Here is a 16,792-nt window from a genome sequence, read left to right as displayed (position 1 = left end):
GAGAATTGGAAGTGTCAGTACTGCAGTTAAACAAAGGGAACTATGGAGCTATAGGGAGGAGCTGGCCAAAGTTCAATGGTTCAATACCCTAGCAGGGATGGCAGTGAAACAACAATGGCAGGTATTTCCGGATTTAATGCAGAAGTTGCAGGGTCAGTTCATTCCAAAGAGGAAGAAAGATCCTAAGGATAAGCAGGGGCAGCCATGGCTGACAAGGGAAGTTAAGGACTGTATAAAGGTTTAAGAGAAGTATAACATTAATAATGATGAGTCGGAAGCCAGAGGACTGGGAAACTTTTAAAGAGCAACAGAGGATAACTAAAAAGGCAATAAGTGGAGAATAAAAAAAATTGAGGTACCAAGGCAAACTGGCCAAAAATATAAAGGAGGATAGTAAAAGCTTTTTAGGTATGTGAAAAGAAAAAAAAATGATTAAGACTAAAATTGAGCCCTTGAAGACATGAACAGGTGAATTTATTATGGGGAACAGGAAATGGCAGAACAGTTGAATAGGTACTTTGGATCTGTCTTCACTGGAGAAGACACAAGCAATCTCCCAGATGTAATAGTGGCTGAAGGACCTCAGGTAATGGATGAACTGAAGGGAATTTATATTAGGCAGGAAATGGTATTGGACAGACTGTTAGGTCTGAAGGCTGATAACTCCCTGGGACCTGATGGTCTGCATCCCAGGGTACTTAAGGAGGTGGCTCTAGAAATTGTGGATGCAATGGTAATCATTTTTCAATGTTCTATAGATTCATGATCAGTTCCTGCGGATTGGAGGGTGGCTAATGTTGTCCCACTTTTCAAGAAAGGAGGGAGAGAGAAAACAAGGAATTATAGACCGGTTAGCCTGACATCAGTGGTGGGAAAGATGCTGGAGTCAATTATAAAAGATGAAATTATGACTCATCTGGATAGCAGTAACATGAAAGCTCAGAGTCAGTATGGATTTATGAGGGGGAAATCGTGCTTGGCTAATCTTCTGGAATTTTTTGAGGATGTAACTATGAAGATGGACGTAGTGTACCTGGACTTTCAGAAAGCTTTTGATAAGGTCCCACATCGGAGATTAGTGAGCAAAATTAGGACACATGGTATTGGGGGCAAAATACTGACTTGGATTGAAAATTAGTTGGCTGACCGGAAGCAAAGAGTAGTGATAAATGGGTCCCTTTTGGAATGGCAGACGGTGACCAGTGGGGTACCACAAAGTTCGGTGCTGGGACTGCAGCTGTTTACAATGTACATTAATAATATAAATGAAGGTATTAGAAGTAATATTAGCAAATTTGCTGATGACACAAAGCTGGGTGGCAGGGTGAAAGGTGAGGAGGATGTTATGAGAATACAGGGTGACTTCGACAGGCTAGATGAGTGGACGGATGCATGGCAGATGCAATTTAATGTGAATAAAGTTGTGGTTATCCACTTTGGAGGCAAGAACAGGAAAGCAGATTACTATCTAAATGGCGTCAAGTTAGGTAAAGGGGAAGTATAATGAGATCTACATGTTCTTGTACATCAGTTAATGAAAGCAAGCATACAGGTACAGCAGGCAGTGAAGAACGCGAATGGCCTGCTGGCCTTCATAACTAGAGGAATTGAGTACAGGAGCAAAGAGGTCCTTCTGCAGCTGTACAGGCCCTGGTGAGACCGCACATGGAGTATTGTGTGCAATTTTGGTGTCCAAATTTGAGGAAGGACATTCTGGCTATTGAGGGAGTGCAGTGTAGGTTCACGAGGTCAATTCCCGGAATGGCGGGAATTGTTGAAAGATTGGAGCGACTGGGCTTGTATACACTTGAGTTTAGATGAATGAGAGGGAATCTGATTGAGATGTATAAGATTATTAAAGGATTGGACACTCTGGAGGCAGGAAGCATGTTTCCGCTGATGGGTGAGTCCAGAACCAGAGGACACAGTTTAAAAATAAGAGGTAGGCCATTTAGAACAGAGTTAAGGAGAAACGTCTTCACCCAGAGTGTGCTGGATAGATGGAATGCTCTGCCCCAGAAGGCAGTGGAGGCCAAGTCTCAGGATACTTTCAAGAAAGAGATGGATAGAGCTCTTAAAGATAGTGGAATCAAGGATTATGGGAATAAGGCAGGAACAGAATACTGATTGTGGATGCTCAGCCATGATCATAATGAATGGAGGCGCTGGCTTGAAGGGCTGAACGGTCTACTACTGCACCTATTGTTTATTCTCTATTGCTCCTACAAACATCGTTCCAGGTTAATTCTACTTCGTGCTTTGCTTCAGAACTGAGGGAAATTCAGCCCATTTCCTTCTAAACCTCTGTCAATAGTGTGTCTGTCAATAGGGACAGAATTAGCAATTTAGCCTCTCAAGTCTGTTTGGTCATTTAATTGAATCATGGTTGATCTGCATCTTGACTGCATTTACCAATCTTTAATCCTCATCAAATTGCAGATATTTCTAATCAACCTGTTCAGGCAGGCTATCACATACCTCTGGAGCAGGTGGGACTTGAACCCAGACTTTCTGGACAGAGATAGGGACACTACCCCTGCACCACAAGACCCATATTCAATGACACTCTTACCTAATAAACATGTTGATCTCAATTGACTCCCAACATCAACAGCCTTGTGAAAAGTAGAATTCCACAATTTCACTACTCTTGAACCTTGAAGTAAAACATGTTCTTTGATTTCTCTGCTTACTGGAATAACTTTATTTTAAGGTTAAGCCCTCTAGGTCTGGATTCTTCCACCAGAAGAAATTACTTGCTTGTACCAACACCATCATTTCAAACAGCTCGTTAAAGATCATTGTTCGCAAAATAGCTATCAGAACAACAATGTTTTCAGCAGAGACAAAAATAATCAAACTTACTCCTTCTGTGCCAGACTGAACTTGCCCGTTGATGTTCAATGTTCTAAAAGGTGAGTGTGCTGATAGCCGTTTATCCCATTCACTAGGGCGTGGTTCAGGTACAGACTCCATAAAGCTGCGCTTTAGTTCGCTAATGCTAGCATGATGTTTCATGATCTCATCTTGGGTTTTGTCTAGATCCTATTGCAAACAAATATGCAAAAAGGAGGGGGAGATTTTAAATTTCAGAAATACTGAGCCTAATGAAATAGAAAACTTCACCCTTTTAAAATAGATCACCAGGTTACTTAGGTAATTCATTATTTTGATTAAAATTAATTTAGCATAAACAATAAATTTTATTTTATTTCTAAAATGGGTTTCCTTTTTATCCAATAATTAACCTCCCCCCAAGTTAGACTTGTACTGCCATTGTTTATATCAAGTTACAATAAAGAACAAAGAAAAGCATTTCTTTTTAAATTATGTTTTCCCTTCCATCCAAAACTGTTTCTTTATTCTGGAGTATAATTCAATGGGTGGAGAGAAACTGAGTTAACATTTTGAGTCCAATATGACTCTTCAGAAGAGTCATATTGGTCCCTCTTAACAGATGCTGCCAGACCTGCTGAATTTCTCCAGCATTTTGTGTTTGTTTCAATTTCCAGTATCCACACTATTTTGCTTTTATTGTTATTATAATTCCATGGGTACTGGCAGCCGTCCAGAACCCTGTTCCAGTGGTTATTAATCCTGTATGAGTTCCAATGAATGCTGATAGGAATTTTGTCAGTGTTTGGTATCTCAACTGAGCTTAATACTCCCAGTCAATGCTCACACTTTCCAGTCGGGGTCATTAGCTTACTAATCCCCTAACTCAGGGAATCACTGTTAAGGAATTTTAATACCTCCCCTCCTTTCAATGAAAGCAAAATGAAAATAGATTTGACTGACCATTTTAGGATATATCTCTGTAAAAACATCAAAGTCTTCTAGTGAACTGCTCAGTAGTGAATACTCTGAAAATCAACCAATACGGAAACCAGAAAGAAACAAAACTTCTAAATTGTGTGGAGTGTTCATTTTCAGTATCACTACAAATTCTAATTTTCTTCCAGTGAGCTGCACCGTTAATTTGCCACGATGTTTGAACAAAGATGAAATGGAACACACACAAGACCAGAAGCAACACAAAATCTTCCCATTCTCTTTATAAGCTTATGGCTAGGAAGGTGGTAAAGCAGTACCTTGCAACATAAAGAGACAGTGAAGAAGAATGAACATAAAGTTTGAGTTTGACATGCCCAAATATTTACCATCAGTATCATGTGAATTTTAATTTTTGCAGACTTGTGACTATTATTTACTTTCTCTTTTGTAACATTCCCACAGTTATTTAGGGCTATGAGAAATTGATATTTTATGTTAAAGCCTGATCTGACAATATATTATCAACATACACAATATGTCCACAATTAAAAATTAATCTAAGTAAAGGGGAAGAGCAATATTAAGTACAAAAACCAGAATTTTAATTTTCATTCTATGCTGGTACAGAAGAACTGAGCAATATAGAAAGTTTAATCTGTTGGAAAGATGCTGGTCTCTGTCTCAAACGATCATTTACTGCACATCAGGAGTTTAAAAAAAAATCAATACCGCCAATAAATTCGAAGAGTCTATAAGAAAGGAGTGGTCCCCAGAAAGCTAATTAGGAAAAGCAGAGTACAATATTATAATAACCCCAGAGGATCCCTGGCTCAACATCAGTTTTCACTGCCTTAGCAGATTTCTAACAAGAAAGAGGTTGCAAATAGTCTGAATGCTAAGGTCCTCAATTCCTCATCATTAACTAGTGATCGCTCTTGGAAAAGGTCCATGTGAATATTGGATGAGGAATGGACTGGACTAAACTGCAATTATTTCCACAGTTCAGTAGCCAGTCCCATTTTCTAAGACAATGTACATTTCCCAGAGAAATGTCCAAGGAAACATGAAGCATCAATCAGCAGATTCAGGATAAACGACCTAAAAATAGGTAGAAAACAATTCAGTACTGTTAATGTGTAGTTACCTTAATTTAAGGAACACGTAACTGATTTGCTACCTGATGATGCTTTCCTTCCACTTGTACACTTTCTTATTATCTAATTTTGTTTCTATTCCATATTAACTATATTATTCAGTTCTTTTGACATGTTCTTCACTATAAATCCTTTAAGGAACATCATCACACATTTTCAATTTTCTTCACTTAAATTTTGGCCCCTTGACTTTACTCAAGTTGGAGTTCTTATTCTATAAATCTGCTTGCAAGTGCAAACTCAATCAGTGTTGATGCACATCTACCACATTCATACTAACAGCATTTGATATGATATAAAAGACAAGTCTATTTTGGGAGCTGGACCTCTCTAACTTTCTGAATTTGTGTTGAACCTTCAATCTCTTGGGTAGGACAAAAGTTAAATAATATCAAAAAGTGCTCAAGGGATATAGATGTCAAACTCAAAAAGTGATCATTCTTTTGTTGACCCATTGAATTTAAGTACAATTAACAAAATATATTTTAACCCATCAAGTTGTCAAAGGGGACAAGCATGATACATCAAAAGGTAAAACTGTGTTTCAGTATTGCAAGGAAATCAAAGGGAACACTGTCTTTTTAAGCCATAAAGTGCCACTGTCTTTCAAGAATCACCATACTTTGAAGAGTGCATTTGGCTTTTATATTCACAGAATTTCATTGCTGTGCACACACATCAGTAGAACACCTTTACACTGGTCATAAAATAATAAAGGCAAAATCAATTTATTGTCTAATATCCTCTTGGCACTCACTGTGGACCTCCATAATGGATCATCCCATATGACCATCTTCCCAACCATACTTTCAAGCAGCTTGAAAGAAAAGTAAACAAAACATGCCATAGCTTGCTTATAAAGAGACAGCACTAAAAAAAAACAAAAATGCAAAAGTGCTTGTTTTTTGGTTACATGCAGCACATGCAACATCGTGTGAATGCAGCCAAATAATAAATGCAGAACTCTGGACTAAAGACAACTTGATGAATAACAAGCTTTCCGTTCATACAAACCTCCAACATTAAATTGCTATGCCTGACATAAATGTTTTCACCCTCAACTTTCTTTGATCTCTTCTGCAAAATGAAAGAAGGGAAAAAAGAAAAGCACAAAAATTAAAATGTTGTTCTTGTGGCATTGCAAAGTAGCAAATAAAAAGTGTCAAAAAAAAATTTCATTAGCGCAGCAGAATCTAGACAGGATGATCATGGAACCACAAGAACACACCCAGATTTGATCACCAAAAGAAAAAGCAGAATGAGCAATTCACCATCTGATGAGGGGACATTATCAGGTGAAACAAAGAAATTGATGCTGGGTTACAAAAGACAAAAATTCCCAAACACTCATCTAATTAAAATATGAGAAAATGCTAACCTTGCGCATTCGGACAACCTCTTCCTCTCCATCGGGCTTTTGCTGTTTAGGCGTTGCAAAAAAAGATGAAGTTTAGTAATCCATGTACATACTTCAACCACATTCATTTGAACAATTTTTATTCCAACTTATGAAGACAAACCTGTGATTTTTCATTTGCTGTGGCAGGAAATGATGCGATTTCAGTCTGCTGTGTGATGACCTGCTGTGTTGTTAGTAAAAATAAATTATAATTAATATTATTTATGATAACTAATAATGTCAAGAGTACAATTTACAGATTAATTTGTAAAGCCTTCCGAAAACAAGGCCGAAGCATATTATCTTACATTTCCAAACATTATATTTTGAAAGTATTTTTTAAACTAATTTTCAGTGGGTTTTTTCCCCAATTCTTTTTGAAATTCAGACATCAGTATGAATGGGAAGATGATTTTACAATCCAAGCTGTAACTTGGACTTTGTAAATCCTCATATATGAAACTGCAGCAAAAGGCAATACATTTGCCCATACTCTATGTGCACATACAAAAAACATTTTCCACTCTAAGTCTTTTCACCTTTAATTTCTGCAGTCATTGCAGCAAGAATTTTGTACCAATTCAAGTTTAGGTCTTTTAATGGACAAAAAAATTTAGACAGACGCAGCATGAGCATTTTTCTTTTAAGAAGAGAGACCCTCCTGTGCATCATCTGTTGCTCTGTTCTTGCACCAAGTTATTTAAGTAAAATCAAACTCATCTTCATCCTGCTTCTAGCAATTATTTCAAATTTCATTTTGCAGCATCAATCTTACTGAAGTGTTCGATAACAAAATTGACAGCAACAGCCTAGATTGAAGTCAAGAGGATAGGTGCCATTTAAATTTTATAGTTGCTGCAGGAATGGAATGGAGCTTCAGGTAATACAAATATGCACTGTTATTACTCTATAATAATATTGTCACTGAACCAATTGTCTTTGGAGAATATGTTCATTGTTATCGAAGGAGGATTATTTAAACTCCAAATAAGTTTGCCAACCCCTTTTCTTTACCAGCCTCTAAGACAGTACTCCATTTGTTGTAATATAGAATCAACAATTCAGTAAAAGCTCATTATTTAAAAAAGATGACAAATGAATAGGAATGGATCTGAACATCAATAACTACAACATTATTCACCATGCCCTTTATGTCATATATTTAAATTATGTTTAAAAACAAGCAGAAAATTCAGCTCAAAGAATATACCTTAACCTCTTGGACTGGTTCTGATCTCTTCTCAATGAGACCCTCTCCTTGTTTTACCTCCAATTGCACCTCCTCCTTAACTGCTTTCGATTCAGTCACTCCAGTCGTCTCAGCTGTGGGTGGGCTACTAGCTTCCACTGAATGACTTTGAGATATGGTTGGTGCAGAAGTAGTAACTGCCCTTGGGCTTCTGTCTGGAGTCCCAGTAACTGCAGCTACAAACAAATGTATCAATGTCCCTCAATGCTATTATACAAGCAATAGTTAAACACATTTGTGGGTTTTATTTCTCTCTAGTTCAGGGAAAATCCAAAAATAGCCAATAATATGCAAGAGATTTTAGGTATGCGACCAATATCTTCAAGAATGCGAATACCAGCTGGATATAAACAAGTTTCTTTATTCCCAAAATGTATTGCTCATCTAAACATTTTCCATATACAAGTTTCAAAGTAATCAGTTCTCAGAGAAAAACAGAAATTGTTGGTGAAACTCAGCAGATCTGACAGCATCTGTGGGGAGAAAGCAGCATTAATGTTTTAAGTCTGGTTTCTCTGATAAAGAATCGCATTTTCCCAGTGTCTGCGTGGGTTTCCTCCGGGTTCTTGGTTTCCTCCCACAATCCAAAGATGTGCAGGTTAGGTGGATTGGCTATGCTAAATTGCCAGTGTCCAGGGTGTGCAGGTTAGATGGGTTAACCATGGGAAATACAGAGTTACAGGATAGGATAAAGGGGTGGGTCTGAATAGCACACTGAGGGTCAGTGTGCTCGATGGGCCGAATCACCTGCTTCTACACTGGAGGGATTCTATCTGCAGATTTTCCCCAGCAATTTCTGTTTTTGTTTCAGGTCTCCAGCATCTGCTGTTCTTTGTTTTATTTATACGATCAGTTCTTAAAAATTGCTGACACGCTTTCATCTTATTATCAGTTAATTTTACAAATGATGGGTTTTATCAGAAGATAAAAGCTTGATCTAAATGAAGGTGTAAAGTGCCATTATTCTTGTTGTGCTAACCAGAACTGAAGAACATCTGCATTTCCAAACAAAACAGGAAGTTACTCCACTAGCTGGAGTAACTCCACTTGATGTGAACAAAATTCTAGAATTTAGTCTGATTTTGGTCCACATGCATAACAAATACAAAGTGAAACAATATTACACCACTGGAATATACAGTGATTGATGTGCTTCCTTTCATTACTTCTTTAAAACCAGTGCATAGTAAGGTACATCACATGTGAGCTAATTTTTAAAAATGATTATTTTCAGCAGTAAATTCCCGTTGCTTAACAGTCCTCCAATATATGTGCACTTCTTTAATTCTAGCCCCTAATGCATTCCTGACTCTAACTGTTCGATAGCTGTACCTTTAGCTGCCTAGATCCTAAGCTTTAGAACTCTAAGAGTTTCTCCATCTTTTAACTTCTTTTTCTACCTCTAAAATGCTTTTTAAAATCTACTCCTTTGATCACACTTCTGTCTACTTTTCTGTATTATTACTTTATGTGGCTCAGTGTCACACTTTGCCCAAAAATGCTCCTGGGAAACGCCCATGGGATTTTTCTGTAATGTTAAAGGTAGTATACTAATACAAGGTGTTGTTTCCTAGAGATATATATACACTGTTTAATTCAAAATGTTAAAAGAAAAGTAGCTCAGGAGTAGACTTTTGGATTGAAATTTTCCTGGATTTCTTGATCTCTACAGAAATATCAACTATCCATACCACTTAATATGATTGTATTTTAAGTGATAGGGGCTTAATATAAAAATATATAAGATAGCAGTAGGAGAAGGCCATTTGACCTCTCAAGCTTGCTCCAGCATTCAATAGGTCTATAGTTGACTATCAACACCCTTACTCCACCGTCCTCCAAAATCCCTTGATTCCTACAGCCACAAGAGCTATATCTACATCAGTCTTAAAAGCACAATGTTTTGGCCTCAAACACATTTGTGGTAGTGAATTCCACAGGGTCACCACCCTCTGGGTAAAGAAACCTTTTCAATTTTTCATTCAATTAAAATAATTCAGGTTTTATTTTTTACTTTACTGAAAAAAGTTAACTTCGCAAGAAAATGCTTGTCAGGTAAAGTAGTGGTCATGCAAGGTGAAGAAAAAAATGTGCCAAAGAGATACAATAAAACACTAAAACAGGCAACAAAGAAAAGTAGTTTACTGAACTATTTTACAAGGACGTATTTAACCTATAATAGCTTGACTCACAAATACAAAAATATCTTCTTTTACATTACAGTCGCATTTTTATGACAACAGCTATAGGGGGTGTACTCAATACTTATTGCAGTTGAAGTGACATCACCATTGATATCTGTACAGGTAACTGCTTCTTTCAATAACATAATGATGACCAAAACCATTGCAAATTGAGTTTCCCTGTTTGCTCAGTAAGTAAAAATAACTTAGTGCTGTCTTGCCAAGAAGATTCTATACTCAATTATACAGAGTGCATAACCTGACACTTTCCCACATTGAATTTTATCTGCCACTTCTTTGCCCATTCTGCTAACATATCCAAGTCCATCTATAGCCTCACTACTAACATATCCAAGTCCATCTATAGCCTCACTACTTCCTCGACACCAACTGTTCTTCTTTATATCATCTGCAAACTTCGCAACCATGCCATTAGTTCTTTTGTCTGTATCGTTAATGTATAATCTGAATAGTTGTGGTCCCAACACAGACCCCTGTGGGACTCCGCTACTGACTCACCGCCATTCTGAAAAAGACGCCTTTATCCCTGCACTCTGCCTTCTGTCATTCAGCCAACCTTCTATCCATGCCAGTATCTCACTGTGGGTCTTATCTTATTTAGCAGCCTCCTGTGTGGCACTTTGTCAAAGACTGTCTGGAAATAATCAATTAGCACACTGTCAAGTGAGTCCTGCACCAGGTGAGATGAATGGACAATCCAAACATTTACACTAGGTTGGGCCCTCTTCGGTGCAGTAGTAGCATCCATACTCTTAAACAAGTAGGCCTGTGTTCAAGTCCCACCTGCTCCAGAGGTATTTAATAACATCGCTGAATAAGTTGATTAGGAAACTAAGTTAAATTTACACAATGTTAAACTATGTTAAGAGGGGCCCTTTTGTGGCATAAGAGATACCTATGAACTGGGAGGCATGGCTTCAAGTCCCAGCTGTTCCAGGGGCACGTAATAACATCTCTGGACAGGTTGATTAGAAAAATGGGTTATATTAAAAAAACTAAAAATTAAGCTTGGTTATAGGTGTGTAACAACATTCCTGAACAGGTTGATTAGAGAAGTTAATAAAAATTTTAAAATTTGTATTTGGCGAGAGGGCCCGCTTATGGCACAGTGGTAATGTCCTTATCCCTTGACTGGGAGTCCCAGGTTCAGGTCCCATCTACTAAACAGGTGTGTAATAACATCTCTGAATAAGCTGAAGAGAAAAACGGATTAGATTATTTTTTAAAACTGGGCCATTGACTGTTCACAAGAAAAAAAGATCCTCTGATGGCAAAGTGGTAATGTCCCTACCCCTGGACAAAGAAGCTCAGGTTTAAGTCCCACATGTTCCAAAAGGCGTACTATATCATCTTTGAACAAGTTGATTAGAAAAATAGGTTCGAATTATAGAAAATGTTAAAATTAAACCTGGTTAGAAGTAGAAGTATTAACATCTCTGAACAGAAAAACAGGTTAAAAGTTTTAAAGATTCTACTTGATTAGCAGGCCCTCTTGTGGTGCAGTGGTAGTGTACTTCCCCCAAGACTGGGAGGCCCAGTTCAAGTGCTCCAGGTATGTATAATAATATCTCTGAAGATGTTGATTAAAAAATTAGGTTAAAGTTTTTCAAACAATTAAAAATTTAAACTTGGTTGGAAGAAATTTGGGACTGATGGGAAGAGAGATTAAAGAATAAAGTTTGAGGAATTTACAACTAACAATATTACTATCAAATTCAAGTTCTGATCATCATAAAACACATTTGGTATTTCTTATAAACATCATAAAAATTCAGAACTACTCCAAAATAACTCATTGCACAATCATATTTGGAACTTATGCAATTCTGTGACCTTACAAAACTTCGTCCTTCACCCAAAAATGAGTAAAATATTCATTCAAAATGGCTGTTTATGTATCATTGCTAATAACTACAGTTAGTGAATTTTGAAAAGAACGGTGTTAAACACTTGTGTAAAAGAAGTTGCATAAAAACATATGATAACACATTATAAAGTACCATTATTTAGTGAAAATTAAGATCAACAATAAAAATAATTTAAATGTTATATATCTTAGTCACCAGTTCATTCATTTTTATAATAGGTTAATATGAACATATGAGTGAGTATAAGAAATAGGATCACATGTAAGGCATTTAATTTCCTAATCCTGATCTGCCATTCAATAAAATCATGACTGATGTGATCATGGTTTCAATTGTACTTTCCTGTCTATTCCTTGCACTCTTTAACTCCTCTCCAGAACTTAAAGGCATCTCACGCAAATTTGAGTATTTCAAAGAATAATGAATTAACTTAATAAACTAAATAATAATAAATAAATAATAATAAATCCTCAATTCCATTTTAAACACAAGATATTTTGTTCTGAAACCGTGCCTCATTTTTCTAGACCCACATGAGGACAGTTTCTCAGCATTTGTTCTGTCAGTCCCACCTCAGAATCTTCTGTTTTAATAATGTCTCACTCTTCCAAACTATAATGTATGTAGCAAGCTGCTCAAAAGTTTCTCATAAAATAATGTATTCACCCCAGGTTTCAATCCACTGAACTTTCTCTGAACTGCCTCCAATGCAACTATATCTCTTCTTGAAAAAAGGCAAAAATTGAACACAGTTCTCTAGGTCCACACCCTATGTATCACGTAACCAAACTTACAGCTTTATTCAATCAGGTTTTTGTCAAAACAAATAACGAATGTTGATAAACTTGCAGTATCAGGTACAAATGTCAAGATTTTGCATTCAGGAATAATTCCTTTGGAGTGTGTTCATAAAAATATCCTGAATTTAAAACACTTGAATATTATTTGACTTGCTTCCTTGGTCTTTCAGATGCTTGATTACCATGTCAGACTCAAGGAAATTAATCTAGTACTTTTTGGATTATGCAGATTTAAATTTAGAAAATTTTATGTCCCCATCCCATCAAAACATTTGCAACAATTTTTCAAACAATGTTTTCTAATGAGCAAGTATCAAACTTGGGTCAAAGTTTCCTTTTATAATTTAGAAATCAAGAACACCACAAACAAAGAATGTTTAAATTCCAACTGTTTTTGTAATGAACTACAGGTATAACAAGTCAAAAAGTCTGTCTAAATTTAATAAACTAGGCTAGCAACTTAAAAAATACCAAACTGGTCAAAGCTTTACAATCTTTAGGGTTTTAAGTGGATGCACAAAAAATATCATTGGCAGCTTTCTAATCAAATCTTATGGTTTTAAACCCAAGCTTCCACTTGTCCAAATTTTACATACAAGTCCAAATTGTTCATCATTTTGCTGCCAAAAGCTTTACTTAGTCACTGCAAAAAAGTATTCAAGTCCAAGAAATCCAGTTCTTTTAAAAACATGGGTTTCATTTTCTTGGCTAATTTGCTAGTTACAATTACACCAGACCACACAAATTACTTTTAACCTATTTTTCTAGATTACACAAAGTATTCTTAACACCAAATCTGGCTCTACGTGAGAGTTCAGATCTTAAATCATCATGCTTAGCAAATCAAAAACAGAATAAAAAGTATTCAAGTGGTCAGTGCAACAATTCAAAAGGAGCTTGCAAAAAGGAAAGAGTGAAGAAACAGGAACACCGCAGAGCTTTAAGCCAACAAACTGGTACCTGGCTGCTCTCTGGGTGCTTCAATACATCTGGGCTCAAGATCCTCGTCCAGTGGTAATTCAACAGAGGTTTTTGGAAACTTACGTTTAGCTGGAGAGAATGTGTACATGTTAACAATTTAAGTATTTTTGGTGAAAATAATTTCAAAATTTGTGGTTTAAGTAATTTAAAACTCATGAATTTTTTATTCTTATTAAATATTAATTTAAAAATGAAACAGAATGTAGGTTTAAATTTTGAATATTCACAATAGAGGAGTTGCAAAATTCCCTCTGGAGATCAGGGTAAGTGGTGCATCAATTTGGAATTCTGAATAACACATCTCATTTTTGCTACCAAATAACTTTAAAAACGATTTGTTTTGTTTTTACTCAGCTACCTCAGTTTTGTTTAAAAAAATTAAATCCGTTATGCTTTGTCCCATCTGGATGAACACCAAATGTAATCCTGAGGCTAGAAAATTATATGCCTGATCCCAAATCATTACTTCTTCCTAATGTTTAAAAAGGTTTCTTTAATCCAACTCAATTTTGCCAGTCCAAACTTGAACTTTTAGTTTGGGACCAAATACAACTTTATTCTTCTCAGCTCAATCTTTTATTTTTTAAGTGATTTGATCAACGTTAATAAAAATTTTGGGCTTCTGTACATTGAATGAGCAATTATGAATTAAAGTCTGGTGGATTAAAGTCGTGTTTGATTAGTTAAACAGAACTGTTTGTTTAGCTACAAATGGCCATATAATAAATGATTACCCATTATGATAGTACTTCCTAAACTGCAGGTGCAGCATTTCAAAATGATCCACAAATCAGTGAATAGAAAATAATTTTACTTGTCCCTTGAAAATTAAGGATGAATTCCACATCTTAAAAAGTTTATAAGTGGTTAGCAGTTTTTGTGTTTAAACCCTGACAAAATGAGCACACGAACTTTCTATAAAGGATGTAAACTTTAAGATATCTTTCTGCCAATCCTCTAAAATATGGACATAGAATGGAATTCATGATCTTTATTTCAATTGCTCCATTAAATGAAATGTTCTCTGTAGCTTTCAAGTACTCAGCCAACTTTTGAGTAATCAATCGTTTGCACATTTTGGTGCTCAAAAGAGAAGATCTATGGCACTAAATATTTATGCAGTTGTATAAAAATTGCCTCATGTCAAGAAAGCCTCATATGAGACCGAAGGCAAAGTCACCAAATCAGAAACCAGAACTTCCAAACTTTAGCAGCATTTTACACTGTAAAGTGAGATTATGATCTTAAATCATCATGCTTGGCAAATCAAACGGTGTAAAAATGTATGAACTACTGTGTGAACTACTGAGCCTGAAGCCAAACTGCAGAGATCAATGGAACACGCAACCACTTTAAAAAAGTGAGCTTTATATAGCTTTTTTAAAAAGTCTATTTGTTATAACTATCTACAGCAGGTTCAATGTACAAACATAAACTAAAACAATAATTAAACATTTACAACTCAATTACACTAACTTGTAGGTTTAACTTTATAATCCAAAATGCGAAATCTGTCAATTTTACCTCCATCCAGGCTTCTGGATGCCCTTTTGCTTGCAGTACGCTCAAAACGTGGTGCAGGTCTGTCAATTAGAGCACTTGCTTCTCTGGTCTGAACCTGTGTTCGACCACTATAACGGAATTTGGAACCCAGGGACAGGAATTTGCTCTTAGCTGTGGACTCTGGTGTTGTTAATCTATAAAGTAAAAACAAAGTAAAATATTCCAGGCAAAGTCTCCAAAAATGCTCTTTCAAATGATGTGCAAATACCACTCTTCTGCTTGCCTCCCATTCACTTTTTCACCTGAAAGTGACGACATTTACATACTGGAATATGGTTCCTGCAGTCTGATGGGATCTCACCAAGTAGGTAGGTTTCATTTAAGGGGCCAATCAGTAAGTGTTGTCAGGTTATTTTATCAAGTCTGACCCTGATCCTGCCCACACACAAAATGCCTCCCATGCAAGGTTTTTAGCAGGTGACAGATAGCAAATGATGAATAAAATGACTGATGAATATCTGTCGTCCTTAGTCATAATGTCAAGGTAAAATGGACGCAAGCAGCTAATGACCAGTTGAGATCAGTTAATTCAGCACAAATTAGGAATCAAATCTGGTGACTTCTGGTGTGTCTACCACAGCACTATTCAGAGCAGTGCCTTTACTAAAGAGTGCAAGAATTCCAGAAAATAAATGAGAATACCTAAAAAGAAAAAAAAAGGGAGAGTGAAGTCCAGGTCAAAGTGTTGATTGAGATGTTAGCAGTTTGTTTAAGAGTCTCATGAAGAGACATTAATTAAATAAGATAGCATCAAATGAATGCAGAAGGTTGCTGGAAATAAATCAAGCTGAGCCATGACAACTGTGTAAGGAACTTTAAGTAGAAACAGGATGATCATTCACTGCAGTTTGAGCATGTCTAATGCTGTTGCTAAGGATAAACCAGTTGAACCTTTAGTTCTGATATTTGCAATGAGACTGTTTCAAATAGTCTTTACCTAGTGAAAAGCAATTTGTTTTTTATATGTTGCATATAAAACATTTTGGATGTGGTTTTGTTAAAAGTAAACTGGCAATCTCTTGCGAATGTGATCAGCAAATGACCACCAGAGTAAGCAGATGTTGCAGAACCAAAACAAAGCTCAGTGTCTCTATCTCCACCATTGAATACTTTTGTTAATACAAACTTGGCTTGCTTAAAAAAAAGTGATTGACCATTCAATACTCATCTTATCAACACTGTATCAATATCAAGTTTACTGACGTCAACAGCCAGTTTCAATTGTTTGGTATACTTTGGAGGTGCTAAAACCAGTGCAGTGTAGCTTTCAAATTGTCAAAAGCTGATTGAAATTTCCTTATCTATTCAAATTTAATCAGAGTGAAAAATGCTCATATGACAAAAGAAGCTGTATCATATAATGAAACTTATTTTATTCTTCTAAAAAACATTTTTTCCAGTATAAGACCATGAGATATAGGAACAGAAGTAAGCCTTTCAGCCCATTGAATCATCTTCACAACTTAAAAAGATCATGATTGATTTGATAATCTCCACTCCACTTTCCTGCCTTTTTCCCATCTACTCTTGATTCCCTTACTAATTGAAAACTGGTTTATCTCAGCATTGGATATTGTTCATGACCTAGCCTCTGCAGTAAAAATATCTACTTATTTACTACCTTGAGAGAGAATAAATTCCTCTTTATCTCAGTCTTAGACTTTAAACTACTTTAACAGGGGGTTGGGAACCTAAGGGGAGGCTCTGAGGTAGCTCGAGTGGGTAAGAGATTAAGAAAAAAACTAGAATCAAAATAGTAAATAAAAACAAGCAGCAGCTGAGCAGTGTAGTACTAAGATG

At 36.2% G+C, this 16,792-nt stretch overlaps 1 protein-coding gene across 17 annotated transcripts in view; it reads right to left on the bottom strand.

Moving 5' to 3' along the window:
• The window catches only part of epb41a (erythrocyte membrane protein band 4.1a), a 213,375-nt gene that overhangs the window by 35,449 nt on the left and 161,134 nt on the right, over nucleotides 1-16,792 (bottom strand). For 14 of the 17 annotated variants that reach the window (XM_043717312.1, XM_043717315.1, XM_043717314.1 and 11 more), the window contains 7 exons: nucleotides 14,954-15,126; nucleotides 13,409-13,498; nucleotides 7,538-7,752; nucleotides 6,449-6,511; nucleotides 6,307-6,348; nucleotides 5,943-6,005; nucleotides 2,866-3,045 (listed from right to left, as the gene is read on the bottom strand). In XM_043717312.1, coding sequence (XP_043573247.1) covers nucleotides 2,866-3,045; nucleotides 5,943-6,005; nucleotides 6,307-6,348; nucleotides 6,449-6,511; nucleotides 7,538-7,752; nucleotides 13,409-13,498; nucleotides 14,954-15,126 — 826 coding nt within the window. The remainder of the gene's footprint in view (nucleotides 1-2,865; nucleotides 3,046-5,942; nucleotides 6,006-6,306; nucleotides 6,349-6,448; nucleotides 6,512-7,537; nucleotides 7,753-13,408; nucleotides 13,499-14,953; nucleotides 15,127-16,792) is intronic. The other 3 variants (XM_043717311.1, XM_043717316.1, XM_043717317.1) reach the window with 3 other exon arrangements.

The sequence above is a fragment of the Chiloscyllium plagiosum genome, chromosome 27 (assembly GCF_004010195.1).
Source record: "Chiloscyllium plagiosum isolate BGI_BamShark_2017 chromosome 27, ASM401019v2, whole genome shotgun sequence".
Classification (NCBI taxonomy): domain Eukaryota; kingdom Metazoa; phylum Chordata; class Chondrichthyes; order Orectolobiformes; family Hemiscylliidae; genus Chiloscyllium; species Chiloscyllium plagiosum.
The sequence above is the reverse complement of the archived record's forward strand: the minus strand, read 5'-3'. Positions and strand labels throughout refer to the sequence as shown.